This window comes from Daktulosphaira vitifoliae, unplaced genomic scaffold, assembly GCF_025091365.1.
Source record: "Daktulosphaira vitifoliae isolate Bord-2020 unplaced genomic scaffold, ASM2509136v1 Scaffold_1, whole genome shotgun sequence".
Taxonomy (NCBI): domain Eukaryota; kingdom Metazoa; phylum Arthropoda; class Insecta; order Hemiptera; family Phylloxeridae; genus Daktulosphaira; species Daktulosphaira vitifoliae.
The window spans coordinates 10,799,205-10,822,619 of record NW_026099572.1 but is presented as its reverse complement, the minus strand read 5'-3'; the positions used below and the strand labels follow the sequence as shown (position 1 = coordinate 10,822,619).

At 28.2% G+C, this 23,415-nt stretch overlaps 2 protein-coding genes across 50 annotated transcripts in view; both read right to left on the bottom strand.

Moving 5' to 3' along the window:
* LOC126896939 (uncharacterized) overlaps positions 1 to 23,415 on the bottom strand; it is a 97,361-nt gene that overhangs the window by 37,171 nt on the left and 36,775 nt on the right. The window lies entirely within an intron of this gene.
* Positions 8,643 to 10,520, bottom strand: LOC126896923 (uncharacterized). Its single transcript, XM_050670117.1, has 2 exons — positions 9,583 to 10,520; positions 8,643 to 9,492 (listed from the first exon to the last, which is right to left on the bottom strand). The coding sequence occupies exons 1-2, from the start codon at positions 10,473 to 10,475 to the stop codon at positions 8,664 to 8,666; spliced, it is 1,722 nt and encodes a 573-aa protein (XP_050526074.1). The 5' UTR covers positions 10,476 to 10,520; the 3' UTR covers positions 8,643 to 8,663.

The following is a 23,415-nucleotide window of genomic DNA, read 5'->3' as shown; positions in this document are numbered from 1 at the left end:
GTGCTTGGAATTATCTTTATTTTCAAATTAATATCCACAGCACTAAATGCATTCATGAATATCACACTTCTGTATAATACATTTGGATGGAGTGTAAGAATCATAGGAGGCTTGTTTAACAACATTACACACTATCTAATGCACAATCATCACAAACAGAACTATAACAACTACAAAAATGAATTATCAACAATACAAAAAACCACAAACAAAGAAGCACCAACAAAAATCACCATCCAACACTCCCCCTATCCATTACTACAAACTCAATTCATTCCAGACACTCAGTAAACAAATATGCCCACCACAGAGACTCTACTATTGACGTTATGCAACTTACAACTACAACAACCAAACATTCATCCACAAAACTTTAAATTTTTTTTCAAATACATACATTTGTGTATTCATAATTTTTTCTTATTGTTATCATTATAAACCATAAACCATTATATCATATTTGTATTACAAATTATTATTATCATTATCATCTATCATAACTATCATTATTATTACTGTAATCATAAATCACATATCAATTTTCTTTTTATTGAAATCATCTATTTTATTACCATCATTATATATTTTTTTTTATTTTTATTTTTAGAATGTGTAACACACATTGTATATAACAAAATTTTACTTAAACCACAATTTACTAACACTAATCTTATATATATTCGTCACTATCATCATTATTAACTTTTAATCAATGTAACAATTTTCTCATTACAAAGATTATATTTTATATTTATATTTTATATTTCATACTTATATTTTGTATTCACATTTTATATTTATATTTTATATTTATTTAATTTATATTTAAGATCACTTATATTTTATTCATATTTTAATCCATTATTTTTTTTTTTTCTTATATTAATTACTAACACACATATTACAAATGTTTAAGATTTTTTTTACTAACACATACTTTACACATTTATTATTGTTAAAATTACTAATATTATATCCAACATATCCCCTATTTTTTTTTTATTGTCATATAAACTTCCCCTAGCAATTTAAAAACAATTTATTATCAAAAGTAATAGTACCACACAACCTTTGATATAATTCCAAAAAGGCACTCAACAATTTATTTATTTTTTTTTACCTTTATTCTTTCAATATTACCATCTCCAACTTATCAAACCAATTTATACTTTAACATATAAATTTAATCTGTTATAAATCAAACAGATAATTTTTTTCTATCACTCTACACCTTCCATATCAACAAAAAAAAAAAACCTCCATATTATATAAAAGTTGTGAGGACACAACACCTAAAAAAGTTGGGGCGGATGTTGTAATAGGCCCTACACACACAAACAATTTAGTCTTCTGTTTTCTTCTTATTCACTTCTCAACACATATAGAAATTCTTTTACAACACAATATCTTTTCACATAACATATAAAACACAATAAACACCGTCTATCCTCTAAAACACTACTCCCACGATCACGCCACAAACATCCGCTCCTTCAAAACACTTACAAAAACCCTGAACATAACGTATCATAAAAATGTAAAACCCAATAAGAGCTGGACGATAATCATACACATCTGTGGAAGGGGATCCGGGGAATACATTAAGAATATCCCTTGGCATATACTCCTCGTACTTTTCCGATCCAACCGACTTACGATCACGTCGCGATCATCGTCCGGCTCTCTTTCGCCTTTTAAACCAATTTTGTATTTTTTTTAGTTTTGTTTGTTTTTCCTTTACTATTATTGTATTATGTGTTTTTAATAATAAAATAATCGAAGATATTTTTTTATACAAATTGGTTATTATAATTTATACTTTCTTTATTGTTCCACGAGTAAATTATTGTATCAATAAGGATTATATGATTAAGGTAAGAACATCTTAATTTATTGTGCATGTATTTAAGATAGCAAGTGACCCTCGAACAACACACCTCGAGAAAAGGGATAGTTCTTATTTTGCGATACTCCTATAACATTCCCTTCCATTATTATCATATCCCATTCATATTTTTGTTTTACAACAAGAGCCAAACAACAACGATATTTTCAAAGTAAACTTTATCTTCTATTCTAAAGTCAAATTTGAAGTACTCAAACCAAGCCACAATCCAATTAAGTGCCTTAGGTGACAAAACTTTGGTCACTCAAAACAATATTGTAATCACGAGCCCCGTTGTGTTAAATGTGATAGCTCACATTTGACTGATGCGTGTCTCAAACCTGTCGATCAACCGCCCAAATATACCTTGTGTGGAGGAGCCCACCCAGCAAACTATCGTGGTTGCCCTGCTTATAAAAATGAACAGCAGAAAAGGATCGCTAATTCAAACCAATGAAAAAAATTACCATTTAAATCATAATTTTATAAATCCAAATGAAAACTATATAAATAATGTAAATAATATCAATAGTGTATATAATAATGTACAAGACCCCATTGGTAACACCCAGCCATCAAACACTAACAAACATAGTACTTACGCACATGTAAATCAACAGCATAACTCTAAAAACAATACACAAAATCACATCACCAATACAGACACTAACGACCTTCCTAACAACTCTCCTTATTCTTAATAGACCTTAAATCCATAATCAATCCTTTAATAACACTATTAACAACTGTAATAAACAAAATTCTCCTGAAAAATGATTAACAATGACTCTACTAAAAAATATGCTATCAAAGTACTCCCATTGAATGCTAACGGCTTACACTAACACAAAGATGAACTACAAACTGTACTTAACGAAAAACAAATATACATATTACTTATAAGCGAAACACAATTTACCGACAAATCTAACTTTAAAATTTTTAACTATACTTTATATAAAACTAACCATCCAGATGGAACTGCTCGCGGTGGCTCAGCCATTTTAATATCAAATGACATATATCATAGTCAAAAAACTCCATATCAAAAGTTCTGTATCCAAGCAACTAGTGTACTAATATATATAAATAGCATTCCGACTACTATTTCTGCTATCTACTGTCCTCCCTACTATAATATACGACAGGAAGACTTGCTGCAATTTTTTGATACTCAAGGTCACTAATTCATAGTTGGATGTGATTTCAACTCAAAAAATTCTTTATGGGGTAGTGTCTCAAATAATCAAAGAGGTAAGTCTCTTCACTCGGTTTTATCCAATCAATACTATTCATATATCTCTCCTTCCTGACAAACGTACTGGCCAACCCATGCCAATAGGCATCCTGACATATTGGATTTTTAGCTTCGATGCGAAGCTGAGAAGGTATTGGTTTTACTAAGATGTGTTTTTTTTTTTTTTTTTTGTGTCTGTTACCACTTTTTCTCAGCTCTCACCGAACCGATTTCTTTCAATGATACGTCAAAAGATCACAAATTGTATCTAGTCGAAGACATTACCCTCAAAAATTGAAAAAAATTCCCTCGTTCCCCGTAAATGGGGGAAACCTCCAAAAAAATTACGAATTTAAAAATCGCTGATTTTCGAAATTTTTTCAATTTTTTTTACTAAAAACTGCCGTAACTTTTTCAAAAATGAACGTATGAATATAATTTTTTTTTATAGATTTTTGATGTCTTTACCTATCATTTAGTATATTTTTTTTATAAATTTAACCCTTAACCTGCCCACAAGGGGGGATTTAAAATGACAACATTTTCACAAAAAATTAACTTTTTCAACTTAACTTTTGAAAATGTTCCGGAAGGTCTGACATTTTTATATATATCTTAAATTGAAGCTAATGTAATGTNGAAAGTCTGACACTTTTATATATATCTTAAATTAAAGCTAATGTAATATACTTTATCATGGAAAAAAAAAATTTCGGACTTTATTTTATCTTCAAGGTGAAAATGGCTACCAAATGCTATTATTGTGTGAAAATTCTCAATTTTATTTTTTACATTTTTAACATTATAATGCTATAACTTATTGAAAAGTGTATTGATCAATATAATTTTTTTATGGGAAATACTATTTTCTAATAATCTCTTTTTTATTCGACATACTTTGTCTTAATCAGGATATTAATAAGGAACTAGCAGTTTATGAAGCTTTTGGAGTAATCCACTAATTTTTTAAAATTAAACACTATCTAAAGATTTGCATCGAAGCGTTTTTTTTGATAGTGATTTTAATCACTGTCAGATATGATTATACTTGATCCATCTATGCCACGTCACCTCTGTGCCGCGACCCCCCTGTGCTGGGTTTTTTTATATAAAAAATATCTAATCAGATAAACACAAATATATAAAATATTAGCGACCTTTCTGGTGACCATTCACCAGTCATACTTACCATTGGAGGTGAAGTATCGGTCCCCTCCAGGCCATCCCTTACAAAAGGACCCATCTACAGGGAAAAATTTAAAATTTATATGAATAATTATATTAACCTTAATATTTCACTGAAAACACGAATAGACATTGACCAAGCTGTCCATAACTTCATCTAGTTGATAAAAGACTGCCAATGCAGCATCACCTAATAGATATCTACCAAAAAGCGCTGTAAATAAAGAACTTCCTCTTCATACAAAATCATTAATCAATGAAAAAAGACGCGCTAGGGCAAAATAGCAAAACACACATTATGACTTCTATAAACACATTTATAACAAGTTAACTAATAACTTAAAAAAACAACTAAAAAAGTTTAAGTCTGAGCAATATGAAAGATACTTAACCTCACTTAACCCTATGGATAACTCTCTATGGAAAGCCAAAAAACGACTAACTAAGATCAAAGAACGAATCCCTCCTCTCCATAAAGAAGATGATTCATTAGCTTGTAACGTCACAAATTCTAAGGTGGACCGTTTATGATTTTTTGTTTTGTCTACTTATTTATTATATCGCGCGATAGAACCTTTTTCTGACACAGCGGTGTNTTATTTATTTTATCGCGCGAAAGAACCTTTTTCTGACACAGCGGTGTCAACCACTCATTATTTTGCCTCTGACCGCTAGATAAGGCGATAAAAGAGAAATATAATTAAAATCGAATTGTTTATCAGTATTGATCCCTTCCAAAAAGACTGGCCGTTATCGATTTGAAATTGCCGTTAGATCGGTGTTGACTATTCTCTATTCTTTCTTCTGTCATTGACCGTGCTAGGGTGCACACATTTGTTGTTTTATTGACATATTTTTCAATGATGGAGTAGAGCCGCCAACGGCGAACGGCCAGGTCTTTTCGGCGAAGCATCCAGACCATCGGATGGGTCTCTTCGGAGACCGGGTATCGTTTTCTTTTTTGTATTATGTTTATGTAATGAGCTATATTTTATTAATTATTTTATTTCATTTTATTTTATTGTAAATTAACTTAATTTTGTTTATGTGTGGAGAGCACGTGTTTCCCTTTTCTTCTAGCCAACGCTAAGGAGCGAGTGTCCAGACCGCTCCTGGTGTTCTTCATTAATTTCCTATTAACATTAACGGATGTGTTCCAATACCGTCCGTGATGTTTGTAATATTATTTGTTTAAATATTTTATTTTATTTGTATTGCCTTTATTTGTAGACATGGTTTTTGATGCATTCGCATTTTTGTCCATGTTTAACTTAATTTTCTTTTTTTAACAATTAAATTAAATTTCCTTATTAATTTCAACTGTAATATTTATTTTATTGCGCGAGTAACTTAATTACTCGCGTGTATTTCATTCCTATTCCTTAATCTAGACACGGGCTACGGTATGTTTTACATATCAACCACATACAACTTTGATTGTCATAATTGTGTTCTATAAACCACGAGGCATTATAGTAATTTATACATATAACGACATATTAACTTAGATTATACTTTTAATTAACTTAAAATTAAATTCCACCTATGGTCCGGTAATCATATCTGATAGGTGTGACACCTCGCCTAGGTGGTGGCGACCCTTGCTACTCTAGCTAGTCGTTATGCAAGTGGCAAACCACGTTGTTGTTACAGGCCGAATTACTAATCTAAAAGCCCGCTTGCAAGCTGTATCAGATCATGAAAAGGCAGAACTATTTGCTGAACACCTAGCCAAAACATTCAAACCACACCATGATATTATACCTGATTCAAGTCACATACATATAGTCGATAATTTTCTTGCGTCTCCTCTACCGATGGCTCTCCCCATCAAACCTCTAAGCGCCGGTGAAATTGAAGCTACAATTAAAATACTACCTAAAGGCAAAGCTCCTGGAATCGACCTCATCACCAACAAGATACTAATAAATCTATCAAAAAAAAGCATACTACTTCTAACATTCATTTATAACGCTATGCTTCGTTTGTCTTATTTTCTTCCTATCTGGAAAGTAGCAGTGGTTATGCTTGTACCAAAGCCAGGTAAACCAAAAAACATGGTGACGTCATACAGACCCATCAGTTTGCTACCTACTTTAGGTAAGTTATTCGAAAAATTACTTCTTAAAAGAATTCGACCTATTTTAAAAGAAAACAATATCATACCAAATACACAGTTTGGATTTAGAGAGAAGCACTCAACAATTCATCAAGTGCACAGATTGACCGACACCATTTCATCAGCGCTAGAAAACAAATAGTACTGCACCGGACTGTTTCTAGACGTTGGCTAGGTGTTTGATCGTGTCTGGCATAATGGTTTGCTCTATACATTAAAAAAAATTCTCCCAGCGCCATTATACTTAATTATTAATTCTTACTTACAAGAAAGAAAATTTACGGTTCGTCAAGATTGTGCTAATTCACCTTATTACACAATTGAAGCTGGAATTCCTCAAGGCAGTGATCTCGCACCTGATTTGTATAATATATTTACAGCGGACATACCTCATAACGAGAATACTCTGTTAGCCACTTTTGCCAACGACACAGTTATACTTTCAACCCACAACAATATCAATGATGCAGCTTATCACCTTCAAGCGCATGTGAATTGTATAGAGTCATGGTTTAGAAATAGGAAGATAAAAATAAATGAAGCCAAGTCAAATCATATCACTTTCGCTCTTCGTCCTGGAATATGTCCACCCGTCAAAATTAACAATACCATAATCTCTCCTCAAGACGAAACAAAATATCTAGGTATCATTCTATATAAGCGATTAACATGGGGCCCCCACCTTAAGGACAAACGAAAAAAAGGTAATGCTAGACTTCATATCTTCCGCCCTCTACTTAAGTCAAAAGCTCAATTAAACACAAAAATGTTGATTTACAAAACTATTATAAGACCAATTTGGTCTTATGGAATACAAATCTGGGGTCCTGCAAAGCCGTCAAATATACGACCAATTCAGGCGTTCCATAACATAGCACTCCGATTGTTAACAAATGCCCCTTGGTACATAACGAACAACAACCTACATAACGACTTAAAAATTAAAACAGTTAACGAAAATTAAATTAATAAATATAAATTACACTACACACAATTCCACTGTAAACTGAACTTTAATACAAACCCCATTATCAAACGTATGTGCACTACCGACTTCCCTAACAATCCTTCACGCAAACTTAAACGTAACTGGAATCGTGACCTAATAACTTCAAACCGCTAACAAAAATTATATTTAACTAACAGAGAGGTGTTACCAATGGGTGACTTCCTTGCATGCTAATTTTAAATAAGCTATGTACATTTGATATAAAAAAACCCAGCACAGGGGGGTCGCGGCACAGTGGTGACGTGGCATAGTTGGATCAAGTATAATGATATCTGACAGTGATTAAAATCACTATCAAAAATAAACGCTTCGATGCAAATCTTTAGATAGTGTTTAATTTTAAAAAAATTGGTGTTTTATTCCAAAAGCTACTTGATCTGCTGGTTCCTTATTAATATCCTGATTAAGATAAAGTATATCCAATGAAAGATGTATATAAATACTACTTCTCATGAAAAAATTGTATTGATCCATACATTTTTTAAAAAGTTATAGCACTTTAAAGTAAAAAATGTAAATTATAAAATCGAAAATTTTCACACAAAAATAGCATTCGGTAGCCGTTTTCACCATGAAGACAAGTCCAGAGGTCAAATTTTTTTTTTTCAAATTAAAGTACATTACATTAGCTTTAATTTAAGATATATATAAAAGTGTCAGACCTTCCGGAACATTTTCAAAAGTTAAGTTGAAAAAGTTAATTTTTTGTGAAAAAGTTGTCATTTTAAATCCCCTCCTGTGGGCAGAAAAAAGGTTAAATTTACAAAAAAAATATACCAAATGATAGGTAAAGACATCAAAATCTATAAAATAAAAATTATATTCATACGTTCATTTTTGAAAAAGTTACGGCAGTTTTTAGTAAAAAAAATTGAAAAAATTTCGAAAATTAGCGATTTTTAAATTTGTAATTTTTTTGGAGGTTTCCCCCATTTACGGGGAACGAGGGAAATTTTTTCAATTTTTAAGGATAATGTCTTCGACTAGATAAGATTTGTGATCTTTTGACTTATCGTTGAAAAAAATCCGTTCGGTGAGAGCTGAGATTGAGCGTTCACAGACACAAAAAAAAAAATAAAAAAACACATCATAGTAAAATTAATACCTTCTCAGCTTCGCATCGAAGCTAAAAACTTATTGTAATTATTCTATTGTACAAATTGGTTTTTGTAAATAAAAAAAAAAAAAAATTTCTACATAAATTTTATAATACTTTTTACAAACATATTTAATTATTTCTAATTATTTTATTAAAACCTAAATAATCGAATTCACTTATAATAGCAGTATCACAAAATTTCGTAAATTTATTTAATGCGTATTTATATAAAAGTATTGGACTTTCTATAATGTTAATATTCAATAACATTACTTCATTCATCCATGATTCTATTAATTGATCTTTTTCTAAAACTTCAATTGAGCAACGTTGATTGATAAAAAGACTTAGTCTATGAACACTTCGATCAAAGTTATGTCTTGTTTTAACAAAATGTAATAATAATTTATCGGATATTAATTCTATTTCATCCAAAGATAGATTGACAATTTTATCTCTTGTTAACATAAGCTGTTCAATTTCGAGCAAAAAATTACTTAATGAATTATATGTTTGAGTTGATGATGAATGTGCATAACCATTAATATCCCAAATGGATTCATCTTTTAATATATCGAAAGCTATCAACATATTTTTAAAAATTTCTTTTGAATCATGAACCACATTAAGAAAATTAATAATACAATCAACAAAGTCTTTTAAATTACTTTTAATCTTTTCATTTTTGCATATTTGTAATACTGCGGACATATATGTATTATAATTTTTTAATACTTCAGTGTATCTGCATCGCATCATTAGTGTAAAGTATTTTTTTTTAAGACTAAAATTAAAATCATTTACAGTATCTCTAATAATTTGATTAGTAGTGATTCTTTTATCATCAATTATAATTCTTATATGTTCCAATAGCTCCCAATTCCCTTTGTGGAACAAAGTATTTAGTACTTCAATCGCTCTATATTGAGGAATGTTGTTGTTCTGAGGGGGTGTGAGCCTTAAATAAAAAATAATCTATGTAAATCAGTTTATATAATTATAATTGTTATAGTGAGAAAACAATATCTTTAGTAAAAAAAACACTTACTCAGCTGTACTAGGATGAAGTAGTTCATAGAATCCAATTTTGAAGTAATAGTCATTAATCGTTTTTAAATAGTAATTGTTTAAATTTTCACTAATAAAATCGACAAACTCCATATTACAACTATTAGTAATGTATTGACCATAGTAATGTTCTCGTAAATTCAATTCCCTTGCATTATTTATAATATTAATATTGTTTTTAAAAAATTCACGTGTTATTGCAACTACATTATTGACGAAATTATTTATTTCCTCGTAATCTTCTTTAGCTTTTTCAATATTAAAACTTTCGTCATTTTTTACATAATTTATAATTTCTGACGTTTTCATTTTATAAGTATAATGTTTAACAGTATAAATTTCTTCTACTACCGTTTTTGGAAGAGTTAATGAAATATTCAGTAATTTCATATCTAAGTAATCAATAAATGTTATCGCTTTGTATAAATATTCAAACATTTCATTTGACTTTTTAACTGCATTTAAAAGTACTACTATGCAGTAAATAGCATTTTGAAATGAATTTTTTTCAAAAAAATGTTCACAATTATTTATAATGATTATTAAGTGTTCAGTAAATTTTTGTAGAACTTCAACAAATAAAAAGTTAATTAATTCAACTATTATATAATATATTTTTATTGAATAGTTAATACCATGAAATCTATTTTGTAGAGTTTCTTGTAGACTCTTCATTTTATCATTTTCAATCCTTATTGATATGTGATTCAAATTTGATTGTTTTATTTGATTTCGTAAGTGATTCATTACTTGTTTAAAATATGTTGTATACTGTTTTTGTAGATCTGCATCATATATTTTACAATCAACAAGTCCGACTTCAAATGTTATACTTTTAATAAAAAACATTAATATTAACAATTCAATTTTCATTTTCAAATTTTTTATGTAATCAAAAAGATTTCATGTAATAGGAGTATTTAAATTGATAATAGTTAATTATATATTTTTTATGTATTGATCATATTTATAGCAAAATATATATATGAATAAGGTGTGTGTACTTTTGTATACAATAATTTTAAAAATACTTGTAAAACTATTGATTTAATGTTGATGTTTAAAATTAAAAATATACAAAGATCAACACTTAAATTATTTATTGTAATGTTTTTACAATATTAAAATCAATATAGTATTAATTATTGTAATTTTAATGCAGTCCCAAAAAGTGTTTTAGGATTTTTAGCTAATATTTAAAATTATAAGGCACAAACATTATGCCTTAGAGTTTATTTTTAATATCTAAAAAGCCATTTATTTTTAATTTCATCTTACGCATTCTCATAATGAAAAATAGGAACTCCCTTCCATAATAAAATAATTATATTGGATAATTCTTATTTTATACTTTTAATTACATGTTTAAAAAGAAAAATGACAATATGGTGCTGTATCAAAAACGGTCAACTGTCTATTACCACAATTTGTAAATAAAAATTTTATTTCTTAGAAATAGCACAGAAACATTTTTTTATTGTTTGATTGTAAGTGAAATAAAATATCAGCTTTTAATATTGACATATTTAATAAAAAATATAAATATAAAGTTTCATTAACATGGAAAGCTTTTATGTTTCAAAGCGTGATTTGCAAAGAGAATAAGATGTTTAAAAACAATACAGACAATCATATAGGTGATTACTATACTTTACTGTAACATCATTTAACACTATTTCATACACAATCGAATAATTATGAAAAAATTTAAATGGCTTAGTAAAATTATTTTCCAACTATTAGCAAAATAGAAAATATCTTATTTCAAATAAATAATGGTTTTGACCCTTCATTGAAATATAATTATGGTAACAAAGGAATAAAGGAGTTAATCTCTCCGTTACTCTAATTTCTGAATCATATTTGAACGCTACACCTCCCAATAAAACAAATTTCTAAATAATCAAATCACATTTTCCAATAATCAATTAACCAAGTACCGTCGGATATTGAGTCCAAATTCTAATAAAAAAAAATTGAAATACTAATCATAAAATAATTATATTACTGAACTGAATCAAACTATAAGATAAGAAATCTAATTCTAAGTCGCATATAAAAAGTTCAGGAGTTATTACAAAACAGAATTAATACAAAAATTATGAATTTAGTTTGAAGTTTTGTCTAGTTCAATGCCGGTAGCTTAAAATTATATAAATACATAGCAGTTATTAAAAAATGATATGATTAATTAAATACTATTTGTAATACGCAATTTGAAATTTTTAATTTGTTAAAATAGGTTACAAAAAAAATTAATTCTACTAACATTTTTATATAATTATAATAAATCTGAATGTAATATGTACCATTTCAGTAAATATTTTTTACATTAATAAATATTGTTGCGGCCTATGTTATATTGAACGGCCGCTAGAACAAATGACATTTATAGCCTATTGTATTTTTTACTTAGAATAGTACACCACGATACACCTAGCTGTTCGGTGTGTTACGAGATATATATATATTACTTACATCACTTTCTATTATTGATACAATTTGTATTTGTATATAATTTTGATTAATATAATTATAATTTCCCGCTCGGCCCACAACATAGTCCTTCGGACCGAATGCATTAGTAATATAATTAAAGTGTTAATTAAGTGAAATTACTGTTTTCACTATAGCGGTCGACACGAATAACGCGATCGGGTTGAAGTGAAATTTATTATGTCACACGTTAAAAGTAAATATAAAACACTACGTTTAGCAAATAAAAATAAAATTTTGTAAATCGTTTATTAAAAATTAAGGATAAACTCCTTATCATCGACAAGGCTAAAGACTTAAGACAAAATAAAACCTCGAATGTATACGAACCAGCATGAATACCATCGGGCGCTGCGTTCAAACAAAAGTCATAAGGATGATTAGTAAATCATATTGTAGGTGAATTATTTTCCTGTTAAAATATTTGTGTTTTCCCTTTTTTGTTGTCTGTTCAATGTCCTCTTGCTATTAGTAGATATCTAATAATTTCTTGTTACTATATTAAAGGTTTAATTACTATCTTTTTTTATCATAGTTGATCGTAGGGTTAACAACTCAACATCGTAAAAAAAAAGAAACATGTTAAGAAACAGCAAAATAAGCTTTGGAATTGGATAAATAGACAACGACCGGAACTGGAAAAAGGAATAAAAATGGGTATATAGCATTTTAGGACCTTAAACAAACCGGGAGTGTTACAATACTTACTGGATACTATTAAAAAATATAATACAAACATATTAGCTCTACAAGAAATTAGTTGGCCAAACGACGGAAGTATGAAAAAAGAAGATATAACAATATTCTATAGCGGAAAAAAGGATAGAAGACATGAAAATGGTGTGGGATTTGTAGTTAGTAATGACACATTACCATAAGTAAAAGAATTTACAGCAGTAAATGACAGGATATGCTATATTTGACTTACAGTTCGCATTTTTTATATAATTATTATAAACACATATGCACCAACCGAAGAGAAGGAAGAAAATTTTAAGAGTGAGTTCTATGATGAACTAGAGTACGTAATTGACACAACAACGAACAACTGTATCAAAATATTAATAGGCGACTTTAATGCAAAAATAGGACAGGAGGAAATGTACAGGCCCAGGAGTTGACCAAATAGATTACATGACGTAAGTACCAATAATGGAACCAGGTTGATCAACTTGTGTTTAATGAAAGACTTAACCCTTTGTAGTACATACTTCCCAAGAAAGGTCACACATAAAAAAACTTGGAGCTATCCAACTTTTTTTGCACTTAATGAAATAACTAAAAACCAGATTGATCATGTAATGATACAGAATAAGTATAAAGGATGCATAAAAAGTGTCAGGAGCTATAGAAGTGCAGACGCACATTCGGATCATTACCTGGTAATTACAAAATTTAAAGTTTGATTATCTAAAAAATGGGAAAAGGTAAAAAATATGGAATCTGTAAAATACTGTATAGAAAAGCGGTCAGGAAAGGAGGTATTAGAGGAATACACCTGTAAAACATAACAATAACTACAAATGACCAACAAAAATGCAGATGAAGATGTTGAATGAATATGGAATAGAATCAAAGTAGTAGTAATAGTGCTAATAATTGTTTAGAAAAAAAAAAAAAAAAAAAAAATGAATGGTTTAATGATAGATGCAAGGAAGCAATAGAAAGGAGAAATAGCGTACGAGAAAAAGATATCAATAACTCAAATGACATAAACATAGAAAGATATAAAATCATTAAAAAAGAAACCAGTAAAGTACTAAGATGTAATGAAAGATTGACAGAAAAAAGAAAGATTGAGGAAATTGAAGAAAATAAAAATAACCCCAGAAGATTCTTCAGCAAGACTGCAAACATTAAACGGGGATATAATTCGCAGACTAAGATTTTAAGGAATGAATTAGGTGAGTTAGTGACAAAAGAGGAACCAGGAATAGAAGAATATAAAACACATTTTGAGTTTCTTCTAATTAAACACCACCAACATCAATACACAAAGAAATAGATATGCAATATAGTATGGTGGAACCATATATTGAAATCCCAACGAAACGAGAAATCTATAACATCATAAAAAAATTAAAGTACAACAAATCACCTGTAGAAAACGACATAGTAGCGGAATTACTAAAAGATGGATGAGAAACGATTAAAAATTAAATTTGGAAAATGATTAAGGTAATTTGGGAAACTAAAGTAATGCCAGGAGAGTGAAACACGGCAATACTATAAATAAAATCATATTACGCATACATTTCCAATTTTTCAAAGCTTGTTCGTAAATAAAAATTCCAACATCATGGGCACATAATTACAGACATTACGATTATAAAATTTAAAAAATTTCCCTCGTTTATCGTAAATGAGGAAAATTTCCAAAAGAAATACAAATTTAATAATTGCTAATTTTCGACATATTTCCAATTTATAGCTTCGATGCGAAGCTGAGAACGTATTAATTTTACTATGATGTTTTTTTTTCGTGACTGTTACCACTTTTTCTCAGCTCTCACTGAACCGATTTCTTTCAATGATACGTCAAAAGATCACAAATCGTATCTAGTTAAAGACATTATCCTCAAAAATTGAAAAAAATTTCCTCGTTTCCCGTAAATGGGGGAAACCTCCAAAAAAATTACAAATTTAAAAATCACTAATTTTCGAAATTTTTTCTATTTTTTTTACTTAAAACTGCCGCAATTTTTTCAAAAATGAACATAATAATATAATTTTTTTTTATAGATGCTTGATGTTTTTACCTATCATTTGGTATATTTTTTTTATAAATTTGACCCTAGACCTGCCCACAGAGGGGGATTCAAAATTACAACTTTTTTAAAAAAAATTTACTTTTTCATCTTAATTTTTGAAAGTGTTCCGGAAATATTGACACTTTTATATATATCTTAAATTAAAGTTAATGTAATATACTTTATTCTGGTAAAAAAAAATTTCGGACTTTATTTTATCTTCATAGTAAAAACTGACATCAAAATTAATAAAAAAACACGATTTTTGTAAAAAAATTCTTTTTTATATTTTTAACTTTATAATGCTATAACTTTTTGAAAGATGTATGGATCAATATAATTCTTTTCTTTATGGATGTATGATGTCTTTACCTTTCATTTGGTATATTTTTTTTATAAATCTGACCCTTTACCTTTAACTGCCATAACTATTTTAAAAATGATAAAATCAATATAATTTTTTTATAGATACATAAGATATTTTCCCATCACTTAATATATTTTTGTGAACATTGGATCTTTTACCTGCAAACAGGGGAACATTCAAAATGACAACTTTATCACAAAAAATTAACTTTCTCAACTTAATTTTTGAAAGTGTTTTGGGAATACTGACACTTTTATATATATCTTAAATTAAAGCTTATGTAATATGCTTTAATATGAAAAAAAATGTTGGACTTTCTTTTGTTATTATGATGAAAATGACTACCGTATACTATTTTTGTCTTAAAATTTTTGATTTTGTATTTTATTTTATTTTAAAATAGCTGTAGTTTAAATAGCTGAGGAAGTATTCTAGGAAATACTTTAGTCGATCTTAATAATTAGTATGCGTGCTGGCTAGTTTATAGGCTTAACCGTCCTTTTGTATGTATAGTGAAAAGTAGTTGTGCTGGTGACTTACGAGAAGCCACCCTTCAGTCTGCTACTTTTGAGCTTGACTATGCTGACGGGTCTAAACTATACCCTTTTAGTAGTTCATTAATTTAAGGGATGGGGGCTTACTAGTGTATCCAACGAGAGGATTCGAGAAGAGCTAAAAACGACGAACTCGTCATCAAAAACATTAGTTTATTTGTGTACTACTTTTTATCTATATGTCGTGGTATTACCGACGTACGACATAATTTACAAATGTTTTTGAGTTAGAAAAAAATTTATAATCATTTGATTTTTATCTTATTTCAATTCAATAACTTTAATTAATATCAAGGACCCTATCACAGTATTTCCCCCTCGTTTGAAGATATTTCTTATTCATATTAAAGTTTTCTTACTATGTGATTTTTTTTTTATAGTTATCATTTATTTTCTCAGCTCTTTCTTGTTTTTCAATGATACATCAAATGATCACAACTAATAAACTCAATTTGAGTAGATTTTTTAACGACATTTTGATTGGTTTTTTAGTTACTGTAAATTATTAAAATTAATTATGTTCTAAATATTTCAATTGTAGAATATTTTTAAACAACAAAAATTACTTAGAAATTATTACTATGTTTTCTATTTAAGTGATCTATTACAATAAAAATGCAAAAAAAATATTGAGCTTCTTCCCTCTCTCTTTAAGACTTGATGGAGGACTTCATATACCTACTTAGGTCGTTTTACGTTGGGTTTCACCATTCCTCCTTTAAAATAAAATTTTAACTTAATTTTTGCCAAGGATTTAATTAATTTCTTATAACTTTTAACCAATATCAAAATAAAGTACTTGATATGATCTGCAACGTTATTATTATAATTATTATTATTTTTGTTAGACATCGGTCTGACAAACCGATATTTTTATCATATTAATGTTTTTAAAGAGTACATAATGATAAAAAAACCCAGTACAGTGGGATCGTGGCATAGTTGGGTCCAGCATAGTTGATATCTGACAACGATTAAAATCAATATCATAAAAAACGCTTCAATGCAAATCTGTAGATAGTTTTTAATTTTAAAAAATTGGTGGGTTATTCTGGATTTCTTTCAACGATACGTCAAAAGATTACAAATCGTATCTAGTCGAAGACATTACCCTCAAAAATTGATAAAATATCCTCGTTTCCCGTAAATGGGGGAAATTTCCAAAAAAATTACAAATTTAAAAATCACTAATTTTAAAAAAAAAAATTTTTTATAAATACCTGCACACAGAGGAGGATTCAAAATGACAACAAAATCACAAAAAAATAACTGTTTCAACTTAACTTTTGATAGTGTTCTGGAAATACTGACACTTTTGTATATATCATAAATTAAAGCTTATGTAATATACTTTAATATTAAAAAAAAAATCGGACTTTATTTTGTCTTGGTGAAAATAGCTACTGTATTTAAAAATATGCTATTTTATTGTTAAAATTCTTGGTATTGTATTTTATTTTATTATAAGGGGATTATACTGGTTTTTATAAATATTATATCAATTTAATTGACATAGTATAAAAAGTTAAACATATTTAAATTTTTTTGTTTCTTTGAAGTTGAGAAAAATAACTTTAAAATTTGAACTAGCTAAATTTCCATTTTTAATAAGTGACGAATGCGACATACGGTTTCTGGGACGGGTACACTTGGGTCTTTCACGCCTGTGGCACTGTATTTTTTCTTAATTCTTTTTGAGTTTAAAAAAAAGTGATATCTTTTGACTATAAGCTTGATGGTATATTATTGGCATATTATTTGTACCTTCCCTTAATTTCAGCCCTCATATTGATTATGCAACCAGCAAAACTTTTCGTGTTTTGGGATTTATAAGACGTCACTCAACCAATTTCAGCTCTCCCAAGTGCCTTTTAGCTCTATATAGTGAACTAGTCCGGTCGGTTATTGAATATGGGTCTATTTTTTGGTCACCATATACCGCAGTTGACATCTGTCGAATCGAACGTGTACAAAGTAGTTTTATGCGTTTCGCCAGTTATTGCCTCAACATTCCTCATCCACCACATAAATACGAGCCAGTAAGTCAAGCTCTGAGACTTGTTCCTCTTTCTGTTAGGCGTGATAATTTTGGTATCACTTTTATTTAGCGTCTGATCGAAGGTCATGTTGATGCTCCCAGGCTTCTTGGAGAACTATGTTTTCGGATTCCTAGTAATACTAGGCTTCAGTGTAATTTTTATATCCCCACCAATAAAACTAACTTCTCCAGGAATGCTCCACTTATAAGGATGATGTATAATGCAAATAATAAAATATGTTATTAACCAATTATAGTATGAAGTGCTCACATCCTGTTTTATACAATTTACACCATGTATATTTTATTTATTATTTGCCATGTCTTTTTTTCTCTCTAATATTAAGTTAGTATAAGTTATGTGTCTATTAAGTTGTTATCTGTTGTCCAATTTTTTATTGTCTGTTAATTTTGTAAAAGCCGCTTGGCGTTAATTATAATATAATAATAATAATTTGATTTTTACCTCATTTAGATTCAATAACTTCAATAAATATCAAAGATCCTATTACTGTAGTCTCCTTTCGTGAGAAGAATTCATATTAATATTATTCTACTATCTGGTTTTTTTTTGTAGCTATCATTTATTTTCTTAGCTCTCCCTTGACCTACTTTTTTGACAAATTTTTTTTAAAATTAAAAACTATCTACAAATTTGCATTGAAGCGTTTTTTATGATAGTGATTTTAATCATTGTCAGATATCATCTATATTGGCTCAACTATGTCACGTCCCCTCTGTGCCACCATCCCACTATACTGAGTTATTTTTTCTACGAGTTATTTTCATTAAATCCAATAATTGCAAAATTTCTGTGAAAATTCGTTACCATTTTTCATTTTGCTATAAGTGAACTATGCTTAAAAGTTTTATATTGTGCCTTGGTTTGATCAATACTAAGAGTATTGCTAAACAATTTGAAGACCCTCTCAATCGTGTCTAATTGTAATTTTAGATAAAGTTCAAAAAATGTTCTTAAAATTTATTTGTTTTAAAATAATTAAATTTGGTATTACTATCTATTTTACAATCTTATATTTACAATTGAAAGACTGACCTTAATAATTTAAATAATTTATTTTTATACTTTTAATAGAAGATTCTCATACTCCACCGAAATTAGGAGACTGTGGCAGAGCAAATTACGTTCCACTCTATAATTTGTCAAGTACTCTAATATTTTCGATTAGGTTTTATAGGTTTTATAGGCTGTTGGTTTTGTAAAAACAAAACGATTTTATGAACACAATTAATTATAATCTTTACATAATATCGCCGCACTTTCGCTGGCGTCGGTGACGCAGTGTTCGCCATGGTCCTTGACGTTAAAGGGTAAGCAGTGATGATAGTGACGTAATGCGGGTGGGGATTGGTTTGTCGAGTTCGGGTACGACACATCCGGAGCCAGTGGCGTACATCCTCGACGTTGTCACTTCGACAACGGGAAGAAGACACAACGTATCGTTTGCGGCGGGTTGTCGTCGACCGTTTGGCACTTACTGGACTTTGCACCGTGGCGTATGACACGCGGTATTGGTCTGTCAAAAAAAAATACTTATAGTAAGGCGACGGCTAATAAAGGTGGCACAAGTGATGGGGCAAAGTCTAAATAGAACGACGGAATACGCGAGAATAATAACACGTGGCACGTGGAGAGTTACAAATAAATAAATATACTTGCATATATACAAGTGAAACTTATATAAGTGTTGATATTGGAATTTATTTTGTCTTCACGGTAAAAATGGCAACCGAATGCTATTTTTTACTTCTTTCATTTGTCATACTTTTTATTTAAATAGAACAATTTCTCCTTATACAGGGGGTGTTCAAAACTTGAAAAATACGTATAAAAATTAAAACTTTTTCAACTTAACTTTTGAAAATGTTCCGAAAACACTGCGTCCTTTAAACGTATGTCAAATTAAAGCTTGCAATAAATACTATAAGTTCAAAAAAAAAAATTTATTCCGACACCTATTCTTCTATAGGAAAATGGCCGCCGAATTTAACGAAAAATGTAATTATTATGTAAAAATCACTGTTTAATATGAAATAATTTAATACTTAAAACTGTCATAACTTTTGAAAAATGAACAAATTAAAATTATTGTTTTTTATATTGAAAGCTTAGATATTTTTCTTTTATTTGATATCATTTTTTTAAAAATTTGATTCTATCCCTGCCCTCAGGGGGAATTCAAATAAACATTTTTTGCACAAAATTTAAGCTTTTTCAATATAATTTTTGATAATGATCAGGAAATATTGACAATTTTAAAAACAAACCGAAGAGATAAATTAATAATAATCGTCGCATAATAGCGCGGCACTTTCACTGGCGTCGGCGACGTAATGTCCGCCATGATTCGGTTGCACGAGACGTTCAGAGCCGGTGGCGTATATACTCCATGTTGTCACTTCGATAATGTGAAGAAGACTCAACGTATCATTTGCGGCGGATCGTAGTTGACAGTGCAGCACTTGCTAAAAACTTTTTTTATAGACTTTGCATCGCGGCGTATGGCACGTGATGTTGGTCATAGTAGTGCAACTGTTGGTAAAGGTATCGCGGGTCGCGGAGTATTGCGTATCATATTATGTTTTAATATTCAATAATAGCCCATTTGAATTTTTTTTTAAGTTTTTTATTCAACTGTATTAATTATAAATGTATTAAATTTTATTAAAACTTTTGTTGTAGTAAATGTTACAAATAAACTAAATACAACAATATGACTTAAACAATAAAAAAACAAAATAATATTCTTTAATTAATTAAAAGTTCAAACGTCTTTTAGAATTACATTTTATAGATTCTTTGTCTGAAAGTAAAAATTGAATTAATTACTAAAAGTCATGGTATTAGATAAAAAAAAGCTTTTATAATATTTTTAATGAGTCATAAATAATATTTTAAGATTTTTTCAAATTATAATGATTAAATATTATTTAATTATATTATAATTTACATAATATAATTAAATTTAAAATTTAAATTAATAGGATTTAAAACATATCGTTTTGTTTTGTATTATTTATGAATAAAAGTGTGTTTATTGCTTTCATTAATTTGCTAAATATATTGTCAGAATTTACCTTCTGCCTTAGAATCATTTGCTGAAAATTGATATTTATTTGTTTTGATTCCATTTATATTAATAAAAATATTTCTTTTTAAATCAGTGCAATAAACATTTCAAAAAGAGGTAATAACATTAACAGAAGAACTTTTCAGGCGACAAATTTTGTTCCAAAAGGCAACTATATCGACTAACATTTTATAAACCCATATTATTATCCAAAGCTAAAAAATAACTTTTTCTAATGATATACAATATTATATTGCTAGATAAAAAATAAAATAACTCAATCAATGGGGTGTTCGTGCCCCTGTGTCCCCTTCTAAATACGCCACTGCTTAACTAAGTAGTTGACGCAGATTGATTCATGTATAAAATAGTGAAGTGTTTTTTTTTCGCACTTTTTACGCACCGAGTTTGAAGTCAAAACAATATAACTAGATTGAGAAACATAATTTGTGCGCAGAAACGTATTCACATTTCTTCTGAACAAAAATTTGTTGAGGTATAGTATCGATAAGAAGGTTGTGCATATTTTGACTTTAAGACTTAGAGTGGTAATAAATGCTTCGACGAATGTGAATTTTTCTGTACAGAATGCGACGCGACTATATTTAAACCTTTAAAATTTAAATTATTAGAAAGCTTAATGGGTCAAGAAAAAATCACAAAATTCACAATAGCGGTTTGAAAAATAAAAAATTCTTTTTCTAAATATTAGACTGTATATTTTATTTTTAGGATGTTATATAATGATTATATATTTGAGTATTATTTAAATTATTAAAAAGTAATTCTTAAAAAAAGAAATGTAAAATATTTCATGTACCCTTTAAACATAGATTTATAAACACCATAAAAATTATTTTTTTTCCATCCGCAAATTAAAATTATAAAAGAGAATCTATCAATCTAATAATTAATAAATAGTTGTACTTATTCTTTCGTGAAATATCCCTATCAATTTTCTGCTATATAATGTTAGATCTCAAATACAATTTGTGTGCTAATAATCAAAATTGAAGAATTAAGATAGTACAAAAATAAAATAATGTATGAAATTTGATATTATTAATATCACATGTTCTATATTTTAAATGGACATAATTATAATGCAGTTGAATCTATTAAGGGAAATGTTTTATGTTTAAACATTCAGATATATTTTATAAATCATTTTATTACAAATTATATTATCGGAATTTACCTGGATACTTGAAATCAGGTTCTGGAAAATTAATATTTCATTTTTAAACATTGAAAAGTAATATATATGTAAATTAATAAGAAGCTAAATGGATCAAGTAAAATTTGCAAATTGTTAATAATCGTCAATGTTCTATCAACATAAACTAAAGATTTTTGAAAAATAAATTTTTTTTTTTAAACATTAAAGAGTATATTTGGTTTTTAGTATGTTTGATAATGATTATAAATTTGAGTATTATATAAATTATGGTAATATTAAAATAAAAAAATTTTAAATAGTTCAAGTACACTTTAAACCTAAATTCACAAATACTATACAAGTTAATTTTCATACACGCAAATGAAAATTATAAAAGAAAATGGATTTAGCTAATGAACAATAAATATTTATACTCATGCTTTCGTAATATATCTCTATTAAATGACTACTATATAAAATTATTTCTCAGGTACAATTTTTTTTTTTTTGAAGTCACAGACGGATTTGAACCTCGTACCCTAGGCGTGAAAGATCAAGATGTTAACCATTCGGCAACTGTTCGTTTTGTGTGTTAATATTTGAAATTGAAGAATTAAGATAGGAAAAACAAAAACAATATATGAAAATTTGATTTTGTTAACATCAGATGTTCTATATTTTAATTAAACATGATTGTAATGTAACTGAATCTATTAAGTAATATGTTTTATGTTTTAACATTTAGATAAATTTGATAAATCATTTTATTACTATTTATATTATACGAATTTACCTGTCTGCATCAAATTAGATGCTGAAAAATTAATATTTCATTAACAAACACAGAAAAGCAATATAAATTTAAATTAATAAGAAGCTAAATGGATCAAGTAAAATTTGAAAATTGTTAATAATCGTCAATGTTCTATAAACATAAACTAAAGATTTTTGAAAAGTAAATTTTTTTTTTTAAACATTAGAGTATATTTGGTTTTTAGTATGTTCGATAATGATTATAAATTTGAGTATTATTTTAATTATGGTAAAATTAAAATAAAGAAAAATTTAAATAGTTCAAGTACACTTTAAGCCTAGATTCATAAATACTATACAAGTTAATTTTCATATACGCAAATGAAAATTATAAAAGAAAATGGATCCAACTAATGAATAATAAATTGTTATACTTATTCTTTTGATATATATCCATATCAAATCACTACTATATAAAGTTAGTTCTCAGATACAATTTGTGTGCTAATATTTGAAATTGAAGAATTAAGATAGGAAAAACTAAAACAAAGTATGAAAATTTGATTTTGTTAACATCAAATGTTCTATATTTTAAATGAACATA